Source organism: Solea solea, chromosome 4, assembly GCF_958295425.1.
Source record: "Solea solea chromosome 4, fSolSol10.1, whole genome shotgun sequence".
NCBI lineage: Eukaryota > Metazoa > Chordata > Actinopteri > Pleuronectiformes > Soleidae > Solea > Solea solea.
The window spans coordinates 17,515,395-17,534,370 of NC_081137.1; the positions used below are offsets into that span (position 1 = coordinate 17,515,395).

An 18,976-nucleotide genomic window follows, 5' to 3' on the forward strand; every position below is an offset into this window, starting at 1 on the left:
ACAAAGCACTGTTGCTCTGTTTGAAATCCAGGCTCGATTCATACAGCTACGTGGTCTGATGGAGATGGCATGTTCTCCCCGTTGTGTGCGTGGGTTTTCTCCGGGTTCTCCGGCTTCCTCCCACAGTCCAAAAACATGCAACATGGGGATTAGGTGAATTGGACACTCTAAATTGACCATAGGTGTGATTGTAAGAGTGTCCATGTGATGGACCGGCGAACTGCCCCGGTTGTACCCCACCTATCGCCCTATGTCAGCTGAGATTGGCCCAGCTCCCCTCCCCCCCGCGACCCTCATGTGGTGGATAAAGCGGTAGAAGATGGATGGATGGATGGACATCTCTTGGTGAAGTGTCTCAGGAAAGGCCAGTGAAGTCGAGAATCAAACCCACAACCTTCAAGACGAGAGACGACTCACTCCACCGCTGAGCTGCAGTCTCCTCCTGAAGTATGGAAGTCGTAGGAGGAGAAGTGAGGGCGCAGGCTGGTGTAATCAACATTGCTGAGTTGTAGCTGAGGAACGACGATTGGGGGGGAAAGTAGAACGTGTTACGAATACATCATTTATGACGTTTCATATGCAGCAAATTGTCATCGTTATCTTCTATCTAAAGAGCCGGTTAGAACGCTGCCGCTGTAAATAGGTAAACGTCTTTGTTGTGTAAATGTCTGGCGTTGTTTTCGTGCCGCGTCACACTTTGAGACGACGCAGTCCGAAAGGAGGACGATAACAGACAGAGTGTGTGTATGGAACATTCCCTGGCTCTCGTTAAGACGTTATTAAACAGATCCATTTCCGTTCCGCTTTAAAGTGATCATCTGCCAACTTCATCGCGGGAGACGCGTCTTCCCTCCCTCTCCTGCCCACAAAAATGGGACACATCTTTCAAAAGAGGCACTGTGTGTGTTGCATGAGTCGGAGAGGGACACAGATTAAAATCTACTCTGTGTGTGTGTGTGTGTGTGTGTGTGTGTGTGCTGCCATTCGCACGGTATTACATTATATATTCGGCGTTCATGTTGAGATTCGCGTTGATCTTCCACCTCGACGCAGGCCAAAATGAATAAACCTGTGATTCATCGCGCTCATTAAGAAGACAAGAGTACAGTACGGCGTAAACACGACCCATAAGTCATCATTCTCGCGTAAAACGTGAGAAATATAGGCTGCAGAGCTGCTTTACAAAAGACTTCATGTACGGCTATCTGCCGTTTCTGTTACATAAGAGCACTCGAGTCTTCTGCTACCGCTATCTTTGGAGTGTGACTGCGTAAGAGTCACGTTAATGGTGCACCTATATGCCGTAAGTGGGCGGAAATGTAATTACATGATATACTTACAGCATGTGAAGCTGAAAAATTAAATACCCTAGTGAGTCAGCAGCAGCCAGACCCGACCCACATCTTAACACCGGCGTATGTTTTTCGTCGGCGGGGCAGTTTTGTCACGTCTCTCCATGTTTACTGGGTTTTTATGACCCACAGACAACATTCTGTCGCTTGCCGCACCCCCGCCAAACTCCCAAAACCACCATCCACTCTGTCTGTGTGTCTGTGTGTGTGTATGAACATGTTTGTGAAAGCTCTGTATGGGTAAGAGCCAGCTGATAATGGATCGTTTTCATCACCGGTGTATCAAAGTGATGCAGGAGCGGGGGGAGTGGGGGGGGAGTGGGCTTTGCCTCTGTGGACGATTTAATGGCCGGTGTCAGTGCTGACAGGAACGGCTCGTTTTTGAACAGTGACAGTCGCTAGGTACCTGTTATTTTGTGATGCAGGTGTTGATACGCCAAAAAAAAAGAAAAGAAAAGGGGGATGTGATGTGGGCATGGGAGGCAGTGAGTGTCTCTTTAGCTATTAGTTCTCCAGAGCAGCAGCAGCAGCAGCAGCATCTCTGTTTTGATGACTGACGGTGAGACAAGAAGCCCTAAAGGGAAAATGCTTGTTAACGAAATGTGACTCGGGTGACGAGGCGGGCGAGAGTCACTCAACCTGAATCTATAAAGAACAACATTCAGTGCGTTTTAGAGCGGGTGGTGGACAGCTGAGCTTGAGTGATGGGTGTGTGTATGTAGAGCTGCAACTAACGGTTATTTATTATTTTCATAATCGACTAATCGGTCGATTATTTTCCCGATGAATCGCTTGGTCCATAAAATATCAGGAAACCTTAAAAAATGTGGATTGGTGTTCGTCAAACCGGGAAACGATGATGTTCTCAAATGTCTTGTTTTGGCCACAAACCAAAATGATTCACTTTTAATGATTTATTTGTTATCCAGAGCAAAGAAATGAAGAAAATACTCTACTAATCTTGGTTTAATCATGAAAAATTAAACGATTATCAAAATAGTTGTCGATTAATTTAGTAATCGATTAATAGTTTCAGCTCTACATGTATGTAATGCTTATATTGGGTATAATAGATATAATAGACAAAAAATACTACCCCTATTCTAGTGATACAAAGCTAAATGCACGTCGGTGAAGTATTCCTTCAAACTTCATATGTTTATCGCCCATAGAGTTAACCATAAGATTAATAATAAATCTAAGATCATTTCTGCCAATAGCTAATAAATCCGTGCAGCCGCTCAATTCTCCTCAGCACTGTTCCTTTTTATTTCTCTCCGGCGCTGCAATCTTATCACTCAGTTAAATGTTCTACTGGAACCGCGCGGTCTCCGGGTTTCATACTGTATGTGATCACAGCTCATTCATATCGTGCCATCTCGAGTCTCGTCGCGTTGCCAGCCGTGTATCACTGTGACAAATGATCAATGGAACTTTATATTTAGTGCACGCGGATGACGCTGCATCACTCAGAGTTGTTTTCCAACCGACGTCAGACGTTCCGCGTCTAAAAAAAGGCTGCCTCGTGTCGATTAGTCAGCAAAAAAAAGAAGTTTAAATCAGACACAAAAGAGTTTTGTGCCACTTTTCTGTGTACACTACCCCCTTTCCCCTTGGCCCACTTACGCAGGAAGTCCCTGTCTCGACCCTTTCCTTCCCCCCCAGAGTGATATGTGATGCATGCGATCAGGCCGATATGGACAGACAGCATTTGGCTTGTGTTCATCTCCTTGGAGCCAATCTGTGGAAATATGCCGCCGTGGGTCAGGAAACCAGCGGCATTTCCCTACAGCTGTGGTCGGACGCCACCCACAACTGGTGGAGTGCCAGTGCCAGAGCCCCTTGAGGGGATTCCTCCCGAGTAGACTGCTGTGCCTCCGGCAGTGAGCCCTCGTGTACTGGCGATTAGCAATAAGAAATAATTCCGTCGTTGCTATTTGAGGCAACCTTTGATTGAATGGTTCTCATTGTGGTTCGCTTCTCTCCTCCATTTCTACTCGTCTCCTCCTGCTCTTATTGCAAAATAAAAATCGATACAAATTCACATTACACCGTGGCTGCCCTCTTGTTTTTTGGAAATCGATGAACGTTGCTTGCTTGTTATTGGAACTCAAACTGACGTCTCTCGGCCCGGATTTGTCATGTTTCTGAAGATGTGACCTTATGTTAAATCAACCTCCTCTATATCTCTGTGTTTAGCTGGGGCCTCGACTGAACTACAAGAAAAGTATATATCAAAGTCAAAGACAAAAAGGCTGAAATGTCCATCTAAAAGCATGTTTTGCTTGTTTTTGTACTTGGAACTAAATCAAAGCTGAATCAACTCCCAGGCCTCTTGGCCATGTTTTACCGCGAGGAACATTTTGTGCAAAAAAAAAAGAAACTGTCTTTTAAGGCTGTCTGCTCGTGTTGGACCAGAAAATGCACCGCTGTATGCTCTCTATCTACAGTAAGCCGCTTCTGCTTTGTCAGCCTGCCCAATCATCCAGCCAAAACTCATTTTGGCTCTGCTTTGGCAGAGCAAGAAGCCACATTCAGAGGGAGCGTGAAACAGAGTTGTTAGTTGAAAGGGCATATTTCGGTGCTGCCCTGGGAGTTTGGACCTCGTGGCTCCCAATTTCCATGATCCCCCGCTTCTCAAAGTAAAGAGCAGAAAGAGGCGGCTTCAGTCCCTACTCATGTAGCGGTTTGCCGCCCCGAGGGACACGTGATAAAAACGCCCAATTTCCTCTTTCAAAGTTCCCCCTGCCCATTTAGATGCTTAGCAGTAACATAAGCTCAATTAAGGAGGTTGTCTCTTTACGGCCGGCACTTAGTATTCTCATGCAAGTGCGTCACGTTGATGTCCCCACAGGGTCAAAGAGTAGGGAGGCTTCAGAGAAAGCACTCGAGACTCCCTCCCTCCCTCCCTCCCTCCCTCACCGGCTGCCAATTTAACTTTGAATGCACATTTGCAAATCAATTCCTGTGGCTTTGGTGAAACTCTCGTCTGAAGAGGAGGCGACAGAGCTGCGAAACAACAAGCTCCGCGAGAGGGAAGGCGGCCCACTTGAAGGAATTGCAGATGAGCGAGGAGTAGGAATAGGAAAGTTGTTGAATTTTATTTGACTGTCATCTTCCCCCCCCCCCCCAACCCCCCGAATTCCATCCCCTCTGTCCCCCTCTATAAAGATTGTAAATCTCCCTCTGTTCATGAGTGGCAGGTACTTTTATTGCGTCTGCGCTGGAATTTCAGGCTTAAAAGATCCTTCTTTGCCATTAACAACGTTGTCTTTTTAAGTGGAGCTGGGGCGGGGAGAGTGGTTATCTCGGGTTAGCTCGGCTTAGCCAAGGCTGGCTTAATCTTTTCACTACAACTCACCCCAGAGTGATAAGGAGTACCAGCTTTTGATATATTGCAGTATTCTAAATTTATTTTGAAGTCCTTCATGCTGAAATGAAAGACATTTCTCACCCCTGTCTGGGTGGAATACTTGATGGTGCCGAAGTGCCAGCCGTGTTTTATGTCCTTCTCCCTGCAGGGCTGTAGTGAACTGAATATTTTGATCCTATGTGTGATGGCACATAAAGCCTCTCTGAGCTGGTAACATTGGCGCAGGGCTACTGCTTATGGTCCAAGTAGGACAGTTTATTGGAATTTGAGTATGTGTGGGATCAGGTGACATGACCCCAAGACCCATGGGACACAGAGAAAGGCCTGAAGGTGGGACGTCAGACTTTGTACCATCAGCATTTAGAAAACCGTCCAATTGTGTGAAATGGATTTTGGGAAGATACCAAGCCCCGTGCATATTTCCGTCTGGAGCTGCGGACGTTTAACGGCCTGTCATCCAAAGCAAATAGCTTGTCAAGTAAAATTAGACCAAAAACACAGTTTTCTGTGCTCTCTGTAGACTGCAAAAAGCGTCATCACCTTCCAACTTTTTGGTTTTTTAATTCAGTTTTCCCTTTTGTTAAAGATTAACTGTCAGGGCCTTTGTGTCTCCGTCGGCAGCTCCGATCGCACGCTCAAAACAACATTCTGAAATCCACTTATTTGCCCTAATGCCTCCGAGGAGGGGGATTATTTCTGGTAGCACACGTATCTCAACGTTGTCATTGTGGGTCAACGTGAAGTGCTTCTAAATTGATATCCAAATAGAGATTATTTAAATCTTCCCCCTTGTTGCCATCCACGACGTACTGTCATTGCGTCGCTTCATGACTTGATGCCAACGTGCCGCATGCAAATAAATCGCTGACCTCATTACTGGAGCGTTTCAGTGCATGTCGAGGGAAGTGGGAGTGATTGCGACGTGTGTGAGTTACTGGCTGTTGTTCTTGGGTTTGGTTTTTTTTTGCCTTTTTTTTTAGAGAGAGGATGTAAATCTGCTCGGGGATGAAAGCCCACTTGTGTTTTGTGGTGAAATAAGGCCGGGGGGGGGGCGGCGGCAGCGGGGGGTAGCGGTGGTGACAGCTAGGAATGCACTGTAGATCTTTTGGCAGTGGTCCTCGGCACTTGTTTTATATCAGCAATACACACTGAACCACTTGTTGTGCAGGGGATGAGGGGAAAAAGAGCTCTGCCTCAGCACATTGCCACCCTCCATTATAGAAAGGACATTGCGGCAGCAGTTTGCACTCCCAGTGGCTGCTTTGTCCCGATTTCGCCCATTTGTCTCTGTGCACTTTTACCTCTGTCATTGTTTCTTTGTCACTCTCGAGGCTTTATTCTCCCCTCCTCCTCCTCCTCCTCCTCCTCCTCGTCAAGACCACTTTGAAGTCGTCTGACGTTAATTTGCCGTGTATATGTCTTGACTTTCTTTTCTTTTCTTTTTTTTTTAATGTAAACTAAATACAGAGGGAGTGCTCCATGTGAGTCTTTGATTTTGGAGTCGTGTCAGTTCTGGAACTCGTACGATAGGCGAGGAAAAGTTGACGCCGGGTGAAATTAATTAAGCCGAAACAGTGCTGTGATTTCTCGCCTCCGTTGGATCAGTCGGTTTTATAATTACATTGCGTGAGGAGCTTTAGTGTGCGGAATTCTGAGAGGCGTGAGTAAGGGCCCATTGTTTGCTACTGGTGTCAATTAAAGCGCCATAGCATCGTCTTCCATTCAAGGCAAATGCTACGGCTGCATGAAATGAATCATGAAATAATTATCCTCGTTATTATTAACAAATGTTTTCAGTAATGAGATCTGGACAATTGTGTCCCGACTTCAAATTAGCTCAATTAACTCAACCAAAATTGTGTACACTTATTAATCATCCACCCGCGCACCAATTGCTTTAATTTAGACGCCGGCGCCTCTGCTCTGACATTTTCACTGCACTTCTATCGGTGGATTATGTAAGCGCTCAATAATATCACCTCATTAGATCACCTGCCCACAAACCCAATAAGAAATCGTTGCGTAAGATGAGCAAAGCGGGAGTTTTTTTTCTGGGATATCAACGCCAGTGCAGGAATGGGCCAGTTGCCTAGTTGCTTGCCTTGAATTATAGTGCTGTTTTCTTACATGGGCTCACTCGGATATCATCCTGATTTCTGGAGGACGTCCCCAAACGTTTGCTTTCTCACATTATAGTCCCTCCTGTGGAAGATGTTCGTACTTCAACGATTTAGCTTTGAATTACTAGAATAGATTGTGCTTCCCAACGTCAGTTTCTCCTGAGTCGAGAAATCTCTTCAGTCTTTCTTTTGTATTATTCTAGTTATACAAAACAAAGCTAAATCCAAACGGGTGAAGTATTCCTTTAAGTGCATGTCACATGCGCGCAATAGCATATGTGTCAATTAGGATCTGATTTACATCAATTTTCATATTAATTTCCACACATGGAGGACGACTCGGCCTCACTTGTGTTTCCGGATGCACATTTTTCATTATTTCAACACCCTGGGTGAACACCGTGGAGCAAAACTGCAGACCGGGGCTGTTTGAGGCGACTAATTCAATCAAAGTCAAATTAAGTGAGTGACAGCCATCAGATCTACAAGGTAAATCACTGACACGCACGTCAGCGCTCTCTTGGCTCGGCAATTTGGAGAGTAATTCATCTCCTCTGCAGACACACACACACACACACACACACACACACCATTCTTGTCAAAGTGATTCAGGCTCTCACACACAGAGGCCGGACTCCCACAGCATCCCTGTGGTTTCATTAGCTCACATGTAGGTTTGAGAGCTCCTGCCTTCCTGCTACAGTACATCATGGGCAGGATCTAATAGGTCCTTAGAGGGTCCAGACTTTTCACCCCCTTAAGACAGCCAGTGATGGGCTGCAGTGTCCGGCTGGCTTGCCCAATTCCAGTTTGTCTTTTTACATCCTCGCCCCTTATCTTCTGCCACCCAATTCAGATATTCTCCTCTTGTTTTGCAGCACCACTGTTTGGGCGTCCTCTCTCAGCGATATTTATCTCATTTCCACACTGTGGCCTCGCCACCTTTTTTTTCTCCCCAAAAGCCTCCGCTTTAAGTTTCCACATGGCTTGTCCCAACCAGCGCGGATTGTAAAATTTATGAGTCCGCTCTTAAAGGCTCTGTCCTGGCTGCGGCACTGTGCACGGCCCCCGCCGCGCCCCCCACCCACCAAACCTTCCTCTCAGCCGCGACACATACGTTGCATCAAAACCTTCAGATGAACGCTGTCAAATCTACAGCTCGACGGAGACCTTGAGGGACGCATTCTCTTCCCGTTCCGTGGATAAATCACGTCGAACTGTGACCTTTTATGTGTCAATGATTTGAAACGCACGCCGTCTCACGTCACATGTTGGAACTGGTTATTGTCGCGGCGAGAGATGAGAGAGTCTGCGCGGAGCGGTGACAGATCGGCGTCACAGATATAGATCTCCTCGGTTGCTTATGTGTAATTCATCGTGAGTGGGGTTTACTGTTTCATTCATTTTTAATGCTAATGTGGCTTCAATTCTTTCTTTCACAGAAAGATCCAAAAAGCACATCAGCGATGACACAGTTTTCCTCGTTCCACATTTGTGATAGTCGGCAAATGATGATACCGCACTTGATGAATTCACTGTTATTTCTCACCATTTCGTTTTTTTTTTTTAATTTCCTGTATTAACTAAACAGAAGAAAAATCTGTGAACTTCAAATATCAGAGTGGACATTTCTGTGGAGGAAAAGAGAGACGGAACTTGACAGTGATGTTTCTTTGGCTTTAAAGGCAGTGAAATTGTGTATTACCTTACACCTGGTTACATTCTGATGTGCTTTTAATGCTTAAAAGGAGATAGGAGACAGCATCCCGACTGCTATATGATTCTAACTGATAGCACCTTCAAAGAAATACCATTTCCTCCCCATATTCTATTTTTGTGAGCATTATTACACTGAGAGCAGGACCGTCAGACTGCTTCTGTATTTCCATCCATGAAAAAAAAACCCTGGAGAAGAAGTTTGGATGGTTTTTCCCAATAAGGAACATCTGAAGAATTTCAGATTAGACTTTCAGTTACATGTCATTTACACTCCAACAGTCCTGCCTTTTAATTTGTTCACTTGTGGCTCCGTCTCATTTTCTCTTCTCTTAAAACCCTAGGACACTGAAAATCACACACAAAATGAAATTGATGTTTTTCTATTCAAACTCAACGCAGCAAAGGCAAATCTCAAGTGATGCAAAGCAGAGGCTTGGAAGTCCTGCTTTCTGTCGTCCTGATGTGACCACAGTCTCCTGCCTCTTCCTCCCCTGAAAACACGCAGTTGTGTAACACAACGGGCTGCCGCGACAGTTGCAACAGGCTTTAAGTTTAAAAATAGTCTTATTGGTTAATTGGGAAAGAAAGATGGATCAGACGTAGCCTGCTGCACGGTCATTAAAGCGGCCACTCTTGTTGCTGGGAACAAGCGTTTTAAGAATTGCCTGTTGAGATGCACCTCGTTCTTTTCATATCATCTCAAGGGGGGAAAAATTTCACTTGTGTCACTCGGCGCTCCAGTTTGCATTACTGCCTTTCATGCATAATCGCGATAGCAAAACACACGTGCTGTCACTCAAACTGATGGGGGAAGACTGGAGATACAGGGGGTAGAATGCAATTTCAAAGCTTGGCTTTACACCTTGCCTCCATATCTGTTTTTGCTGTCATTTAATTGTTCCCGTCAGCGTCTGCAGGCGGCAGAAACACTTGCATTTCTAGTGATGAGTCATTTGCACCTTGCACATGGTTCTGTCCCCCACAATGCACTCATACGTATTTCCCCATATGGAAATCTGTAAATACATCCAAGTTGTTTGCATTTGCAATATTTCAGTCGCCCGTTGCGCCGACTTTCCCATGAATTTCCGATTAGCACAGTTCCACGATTGGACACGTGCAGAAGTTCCCGTGTAATTTCACGCCCTCCTCCTTGATTTATACTTCCAATGTAACTGTTGAGCAATTACATTACATGCTCGTTTCATGCGGCCGTGCTCTCGGCGATAACGCTGTGTGTGTTTTCCACGCACCGAGCTCAGGAGATTTAAAGAGAGAGAGGGCAGCTGAGGGTGCTTTTCTAACTTTGTGTGGCCTCTTGTGTGCCGTGTTAAAGAGGAGCCACAGATAGGAATGTTTATTATAGTCCACATCCTCAGTGCTGCGTTTTATATTCGGAGACTGTGACCAGTTGCAAATGTGTTGTTTCGTCACAGTTTAGCGAAAAAATCCTCTTTTCCTCCTTTCAAGACCGAGCAGGTTTTTCTCTCCAATCTATCTATAGACTGAGCTTAGCTGCTTTATTTTGCTATAATTACACGGCAAATTCCGGTCCTATTGATGCTGATTAACACTCTGTGTGCACTGTGGGCTTTTCTCCAGGATCCAGACCCAGGTTAGAGGACACGCCTCCTCGAATTGTGGAACACCCGTCGGATCTGATCGTGTCGAAGGGCGAGCCGGCCACCCTCAACTGCAAGGCCGAAGGGCGGCCCCTCCCGGTGGTGGAATGGTACAAAGACGGCGAGCGCATCGAGACGGACCGCGAGGACCCCCGGTCCCACCGGATGCTCCTACCCAGCGGCTCGCTCTTTTTCCTGCGAATTGTCCACGGGAGGCGAAGCAAGCCCGACGAGGGCGTGTACGTGTGTGTGGCGCGCAACTACCTGGGCGAGGCGGTCAGTCGCAATGCCTCGCTGGAGGTGGCAAGTAAGTGTTGATGTGTGATGATGTGATTGAAGGAAAAGGCTGAACAACAACACATTAGCAGGCTTACTCTTACATAATAGTCATTATTTGTTGTCATAGCAGTTATTTGTTGGACTGCTGCTCGTTCAAGATAAAGAGACATGATTCAAGGCCAATAGAGTTTTGCTGAATTTGGTTAAAAATGGGTTCAGCAAAATCTGCAGACCCACCACCTGACCCAGAGTTCCACATCCATCCCAACAAATAGGTGGTTTTTAAGCTATTTCAGACAGGAACAGTCACGTCATGATTAAACCAGTAATTGCAACAAATGGAAATTTAGATGCTCTCTGGATTGGCCCGAGCATCTTCCATAAGCCAAACAGGCAATGCTATGCAGGAAACCCTTTACAAGAGCAAGCCCAAGCAAGACATTGGATAATGTTTGAAACTTTTGAGGCCGATAAGCTCTGATCCAGACAGGTGGAGGCTGGGATGATGGTGTGAGGCATCACAACTGAACCGTCTTTTTCTGATATGCCTTTTTTAAATAAAGCATGATCCACTGCAATGTATACAGTCACAGAAAGAGAGAAAGAAAGGAAATCTTTCTCTCTGCCAGTGCAAGAGAGTGGTGGGACGTTGTTTTCCCAGAGTAGAGTGTTGGTTGTCTACTTGGAAACACAAAGGTGGCATTTTGAGATTTATTCAGGGCTCCCAAAATTCAATTTCCGTGTGGATGAAACGCTGATACGATAAACTAGAACTAGACTTGTTTTTCGTGTGGACTGTCCCTCTGTGTAGCGAGAAAGGAGTGTGGGAGGAGTCTTTGGTGCGAGAGTGGCTGTGATTGGAGCGTGACGTGACAAACTAATGCAAAGCTGCATTTTAGTATATGATACTGTATGTTGATCAGGCTTACACAATAAAACAAACAGAAAGTATTCAAATCCTCTATCTCCTCCAGCCAAGTTTCATGACTCACACGACTTTTCACATTTCAGAGCTTTCCCCCCTTTTGCCAGAAATACACAGACAACATCACACATTGAGAATATAGTGGGCCTCCAAATGTGTGTGAAAAGATCAGAGTGGAAACGCCATGTCACATATTACGCGGCTCCGACAGTCAGAAAAGGGAAGATATCACACGTGGATTTCACACATAATGGCGTTAACCGCACCGTAAGAGCAGAGGAGCGTAGAGGCATCTTCAAAGGGACTCTCCTCTCTCTTATCATCGCCATCACTCGGCTGACTTAACAGAAGACGCCGACCCTGACCTTGATGTCAGATCTCCTGGCAGCTTGCACCCTGAGGACGCCATCTCCACCTCCCCCCTCACCTCCACTCCACTCCTCCTTTATCCCGCTTCCCAGCCTCTGACATCACATCCCATCTTCTCCAGGTCACGTCGTGGCCAAGCCTCTGTGGCCAGGCCTAGTTAACGTGGACGGATGACAGCTAGTGCTGGGAAAAAAACAAAAAAACGTTGTAGCGCGGAGAAGAGGAAGGAGCCGCCTGTCGGTTGGCAGCCTCCCGCTAGCAGATGCTAGTCCCTTAAAATACAGCAAACTCCTGTCAGATGGTTTTCCAGCGGACACCTCCAGATTTCTTTTTTTTTCTTTTTCCTCCATTTCTTTGTAGCCGAGCCGCTTGTGGCACTTCAATGATATGCAGATAGGGCCAATTAAGTCTTCGCGGCTCGAGAAGGCCATTACATTTAGCGCTAGATCACTACAAACGTGTCACTTTTTCGACAGCAGCAGCAGAAATGCCGACTATTTATATGAATACAAATGTAGTTTTTGGTTACGTGACGTAAATGAGAAAATAATGTGAGTTATTTATAGCAATGATGGAACTGCAGTAAAGGAACATGTACAGATTATATATATATGTATATTATTTTTGATATTAGCTGGTGTTGAGAAACCAATGTGGTCTTCTGGAAAAAAAAGTTTACTTTTCTGCAAACCACTGAAGAAGTTCTATTTTTACATTCTGCACGTGAAAGACTGTTGTCGGGCGGGATTGGTGGTGACGTGTAACGTAACGAGACGTCGACTTGTAGTTCGAAACCAAGCGCCCCAAGACTTATTATGGATTGTTGACATACTGTACGTGTGTATGTGTAAACCTAAATCCAAGTCTCTGTTCCTCGACCAAACCGCATCCCTAACGAACCAGGAAATGCTCATCAACTCTCTCATTTTCACCAACAAGGTTGAAACTCTGTCATGTTGATACGCACATCTCGACAATACGTGACAATTTTTGTTGTTTAGAAATGTGAGCTCATCGGGATTTTTGTGTTTTGTGGAAATGCAAAATTGTTTGTTGCTTGACTCGATGCATGACATAAGGACACGGCTGCACCTCGCTTTGTGTTATCAGCACCCTCGTGATATTTCTGGCAGCTCGCTGAAGGTGACAAGTCAGTCTGATCCACCCCCCCCCACCCCCCCACCACCCTTTGCAGAACAACGCTGACAGGATCGCAAACAAAGGCTTTGTGGGGTTGTGCCGGGTCGTGTTTGCAGTGAAAAGGCTTCGGTGTATTTTAGTGTGGCCCTTGTCTTACCACTCTGCCAGGTCACGTGGCCGATCGGTTCATCTTTATTTGTGTGTGTCCGGCTTTTCGCCGTCTCTCTCGGGAGGTGACATTCTCCTCGGCCGTCTGCGGAAACACAAAGGCGCGGGGACGCAACTTTGGCGAGCAGGAGTCGCTCTCACAGATAAGAATCCCTAATCCGCAGTGGTGGAGGGGGGAAAAAACTGCGAGCGTGCGCCTCGCTTGTGTGTCTGTCTGCACACAGCCCTGCAAACACACTCTTGGAGCGATGCCTTTTGGAGCGAAAGAGTCAGAGAGAAAGAGGGAGGGAGGGAGGGAGAGGTTATAAAGAACTAACAGTGTCCTGTGCCAAACCCAAGCCAGTTCCAGCTCCTGCCAGCCCTCTCTGCATGGCACCAACAGGACCGGAGGTGAGGCCATAGGCACAGAAACTTGCTTGCTTCTGCCAGGGGGCTCAGCACGGCACCAGAGAAGGTGCAAGATGGCTTTTTGTGGCACGGTGTCATTCTGCTTCCCAGTCTGCGACTCGGAGGCACTCGGGGGCAAATTGAGAGGGAGCTGCTTTGTGTATTGGTGTTGTATATTTGGCATTAGGGTGGAAGCCAGCACAGAGGGAAGATTGGAAGGTCCGGGAGGTTTAACCCCCTCGTTGTCCATCCACTGCAGGCTGAGTCGAGGCAGGCAAAGATCACTGAGCTTAAAGTAAAACAAACACATATCTGAAAGGAGAGTGTGTACACGAGTGATTCAGACCATAGAGATGCTGTATAACATGCATACAAGTGTGGTGTGATACAATTTAGTAAAATTAGTCAGAAATGTTATAGCACATAAAATAATGTCTCTTGTCTCTATTTATATTGTGAATTACAGGGTTCCCAGGGTCCTTGAAGCTCTTGAAGGTTTTTGAATGAATAGATGGATAGATTATGGTCAGTACTTGATTTTTGTGCAAGAAAGAAGTTCATTTGATATAAATGTCTCTCTTGTTTGTTATGACACCACCGACTGTCTCATTGCTTGATGCACAGAACAAATATTGATTCATAATTACTCGCGGTGGTGGGGTCACCGTACATTGTCTGTCTCTCTCTCTCTCTGACTTGAGATTCCACACACAGTAAAGAGATGAGATGAGATTTAACTTTATTGTCATTACTTAAATACAAGTTTCGGGTTACGAAATGAGGGCCAATTCCGTGATTTCCTTGGAAATGCAAATTCCAAGATCTTTGGCAACATTCTGTACTTGGAATTTGAGTCAAACGGTCCTGGAGAGTACTTGAAAACAACTTGAATTTGATGTCATCCAAGGTGTGGGAACCCTGGAATGAGGTCTCACTTGTTTAGTCTTCTTTAAAAAGTTAAAAAAGTGCCTTCCCTCCCTCCTATTAAAAGTTTGGGAAACACTACAGACTAGACTTTCTGTGTCCTACTGAAGCCGCAGTTGATTCACGAGTCCTTTGAGGTCAAATAAATGTAACATTAGACACTCAATCATCTTTTCACACATTCAGGGCTTTTACCTTAGAAGTGCTTCTCCACCCAAGATCAAAGCATTTGGAGAGGCTTCAAATGTGGCTGTAAAATGTTTAGAGATTCTGAACCCATCTGCACCATAGTCAGCTTGATATCTGTCCATTGTGGTATAATTAGTTTAGACTCCTATTTCTCACTTCTCACATTGGCAGCGCTTGCGTCATCAGAGTGAAAGAGAGGGAAAGTTTTGACGTCTTAATGACGCTGGATTAATATTTAAGCGACAACAAAATCATAATTCATCCGTGACTGTCTGCACTAACCTTGATAAAAAACACGTTGAACAGATCAACATCATTAACGCTGGACCTTTGCCACTGGTATTGACAGAGTTTGATCCCTTAAGTCTATGCACATAATTGTTGTCCCCAAACACTTTTTGGCCCTTGTCCCAGTCGCGGGTCATTTCAAAGTAACCTGCTTAAACCTGAGGGTTTTCTTAAAACCCCTAAACTTCATTTATTAGCCTCTGAAGGGAAAATGGAAGTGTAAAAAAAACAAACCCTGAGAGCTTAAAAGTTTGGCTTTTATTGTAAATGATTGCCTTTCATGACTTAAAAACAAGCACAAACAAAAAAAAGTCTTTACTTCTGGTTTATTTACGGAAATCCTTCCCCTCAAAAGCATCTTTTGTCCCTGATCCTTGTTTAGTAACAACGGGTACAATAAAGTTTGTGCTTAAAAGCCATTGTCACAGACGTACATTAACAAAACCATACACCTACCTTGAAAGGCGGATCCACACACGCGTTAATGTGGAACCTTTTTGCCAATTCTGCTTGTTAATGTATTGGGATGTGTGGAATTAACAGCTCGCTGCCTTCTAAAGATTGTTTTGAAAGTTGTTTAAAAGCTTTCTAATAACACGCTGCGTTGTTGTCTGCGGCGGAATAGTGATTCTGACTCAGCCGTGCATGTGTGTGTGTGTGTGTGTGTGTGTCCACTTTGCCTCGCAGATGCTCACACTGACAGTGAAGCACTCAATAACTCATTAGGAGAAGTTCTGCCCAGTTACCTCAGTAACAGTTCCCACTTCGTATTAACGTCATGTTTGATAAATGGACGTTTGATGCACGGACTGCGAGAGAGTCTTATTAGGCCTCCGTTGGCATAACTGCACTTCATATATAATCAACTGAAGCCGACGTTTTATATCTTTTTCTGTTCACAACTATGACAAACCGGGAGAGCGTCTCATTGCATCAATTTCGCCGGGGGGGCCATTAAAAAGGTTCTTAATGTTGCATCAATAAAAATCCCCCCCCCCCCCCCCACAGAAAATAAATAGCTGCCGTCCAACAACAAGCCTTAAAATAATCCCATCCTTTGTGCTTTGTCAACCCTTGGCAACAAGAACATTGCCATCACCACTTTTGATGAATATCTGCATCTAGAATTTAAATGTTGCCCCCCCCCCCCCAAATCCTATCACATTTCACGCATTTAAAAAAGATCCTTTTGATCCTGGGAATGTAGCCTGTGAAGTTACGGGCTCAGAGCAGAGGCCAATTCCTGTCAGAGAGATAAAGGTCAATCAAGCACAATAGACCTAACGGGCCAGACACTGCTGGGTGGGGATTTGGAATTCAGAGCTACTTTGCCCGAGCTCCTGGCGGCTTTTCTCTTTTGAGTGTTTTATACCTCTGACGTTTTTATTATGCCCACTGTGTTTCCACCGCCTGGCTTTATGGCTCATGAATATTCATGATAACACGGGAGGGGGGGGGAATAGGTACTTCTTCTTCTTTTTTTCTTTTTTTTTTTTTTAAAGGTGCTTGGGGCGGAGTCAGATTGCAAATAGAACTCACTGGGGGTAACCTCTCAAGGTTTTACCCCCCCCCCCCACCCATATTGTAAGGTTGTGCAGAGGTCAAGCCTTCAAGGTTCAAACAGCTGCCGCGTGGAATCTTGGGAATGAACAGGTGAAGGTGTGATGAGAGCCCTGTCTTCCTCTGTCTTTGTTTGAATGAGCACTACTACTGTGAATTTCTCTCTGAGATGAATAAAGTATCTATCTATCTATCTATCTATCTACTAGCTGCTGCCTCTGTCTTCCGTCTCTATCACCTGCCATAAAAAGGAGATGAACACCGGTCCCATTGCCAGTGATGGTTTCTAATGGCGATAATGTGGTTACAACTTTGTATCTGTTACATTCAATTGATCAGTGGGTGAAATTAAGAAGCGCTGTCCCAAGTTCTTGGTGGCCCGATGAATGCTTGTCATAGCCTTTAGTTGTGAAATGAAAGCGGGGCATTTGTAGCGCTGCCAAAAAAAAAATGGAAGCAGGTGAAGGATAAATTACCATATCAAGAGTTTAAATTATTTATTTATTTTATTTTATTTATTTACCATTGTGCACTGGCTTTTGTGTATGTGGGTTCTGTGTGTTTTTTTTTTTTTAATCTGCAAGTTCCCATAACAGCGGCCCGCGCCAACTTCCTCATGTGCGTTAATCCCAGACACAGTGGCTGAAAGAGCTGAATAGTACTGTCATCGGATGGATCAACCCCCCCCCCCCCAACTTTCTCTTTCTTTCGCCTCCATTCTGTCTCCTCTGTCTCATACGCACACCTGTCATACTGTGAAGAAAAATGGATTTCTGGCTTTATGGATTTGGACATGCGGAAGGGATTTTGTGGGTTTAGGAAAAGAGTTACGATGGGAGAGGGAGAGTGAAAGAGAAAGGCAGAGAAGTGTGGGCCCGGTGGCTCTGATAAGAACATAAAGTCAGCCCAACCCCTAACCCCCAAACCCCCACTCTCTTCCACCCATTCTCCTTTGCCACTCTCCTGCTGCTGTCCGTGTACACCACAAGCTGCCCTCTGTCCCCTGTTATTAACCCCAATGGTCTGTAGCCATATGGGCTGTGATTGGAACTCTGCAGTGCACGCTGTCATACACGGCGGAGTGCGGTCGCATCCATACAGCACAAATAAGAACCTGCAGAGTGTAGCTAAGCAGCTTCTGACCCGACTTCAGCCCGTGTTTACACTTGATAATATTGTATGTATCGTCACAGAATAGGTGTCAGCGTTGCTCTTTTTTTTGAATTGCCAAGGTTTGAAACTTTAGTCTGTGCGATCATGTTGAAAGGAAATCCAACGGCAGCCGCTTTCCTCTCCAGGCTAAATTACATTTTGTGCTCTGTAAACAAACGCTGCTTCTGATTCGCTTCAACAGTTTTCTTTAATGCCCGTTCTGATGCAGCGGTGAGCGGCAGTTTTATCTGTTAAAGGCGCACCGACACTTTCAGGGATGCTTAGGAGGAGGCGATAAAATCTGTCGGACCGTAATGAGCCGGCTGATTTTATCTGTTAGTCTTTTGACCTGTTGAAGGATTAGACGTTTTCAAGAGCCTGTCAATCAGCTGTTGAAATAACAAGAGGCTGTTGACCTGTCTGGCTGTGTCAGCGTTCCTCCTGGAAGTCTTTTGATTGTAGGCAGCATCAACGTGCATCTCCACATCGTTCTTGGAGTTTGCCCAACCATTGTTTTATAGCACAACGTTGTCTTTGAACAACAGTGTAATCAGGAGTCACTTTGCTGACAGGATTATTGTGTAATTCTATTTTGGATAGTTATCAAGAGCCATTTCTGAGATAAAAATCCGGATCATGTCCAGAGTGTTGTCACAAGAGCAGGAGAATCTGGAGGATCCAGGCGAGGGGGGAGCATGCTGGAGGCAGATCCCTCGCTGTGGAGTTTCTCTTGCCTCATTCGGACAATACCTGCAGCCTGACATAGGGTGTTGTGTACTTACATCATAATAACTTTTTTTTAATGTGAAGCAGCAGATTATTTGACTGTGTTTTTGTCGCGCGGGGAACATCGAATCATAGCGCCAAAGCCTCTGTTCTTCCCCTGGAGTAATTACTTAATTAAACGAAGACTACTCCTGACTGATTTACTTTTTCTTCTCTCGCTAATATCACCACAACAGAAATATCCCTAAACTAGGGAGATGACAGGGGAATGCATTCACACATGCAGCCCCTCTAGACAATCACCTCAGAATGTCTGGACTTCAGTGCATATTACTTTTACTGATGTTACTGTTACTACTGAATAACGCTAATGGGATGCAATCATGAAAAAGTGCAGATGCTGGATGCAAGCAATGCTGTTAAGAATAAAACACAGAGAGAAGGGCCTCTTATATTCTGGGATATTCATAGAAGATGTGTTGCTTTTTCACAGCATAAACATAGTAGTGTAAATGTAGCATGAGAGCGTCTCTTGCACATGAGCCGCCTGCTGCACATTGTTCATTCAGGTCCATTTAACCCGACGAACTAAGCTGTCAGAGTCTTATTTTCCAATTATCTCCTTCTCATTTCTGTCCAAAGCGTATTTTTAACCAGCTACGATATCGTCCCCAAAAAAACCA

General features: G+C 45.3%; 1 protein-coding gene across 6 annotated transcripts in view; it reads left to right on the plus strand.

Annotated features, from left to right (window-relative positions):
* The window catches only part of robo3 (roundabout, axon guidance receptor, homolog 3 (Drosophila)), a 159,656-nt gene that overhangs the window by 81,838 nt on the left and 58,842 nt on the right, over positions 1 to 18,976 (plus strand). For all 6 annotated transcript variants that reach the window (XM_058627182.1, XM_058627181.1, XM_058627184.1 and 3 more), the window contains exon 2: positions 10,167 to 10,493. In XM_058627182.1, coding sequence (XP_058483165.1) covers positions 10,167 to 10,493 — 327 coding nt within the window. The remainder of the gene's footprint in view (positions 1 to 10,166; positions 10,494 to 18,976) is intronic.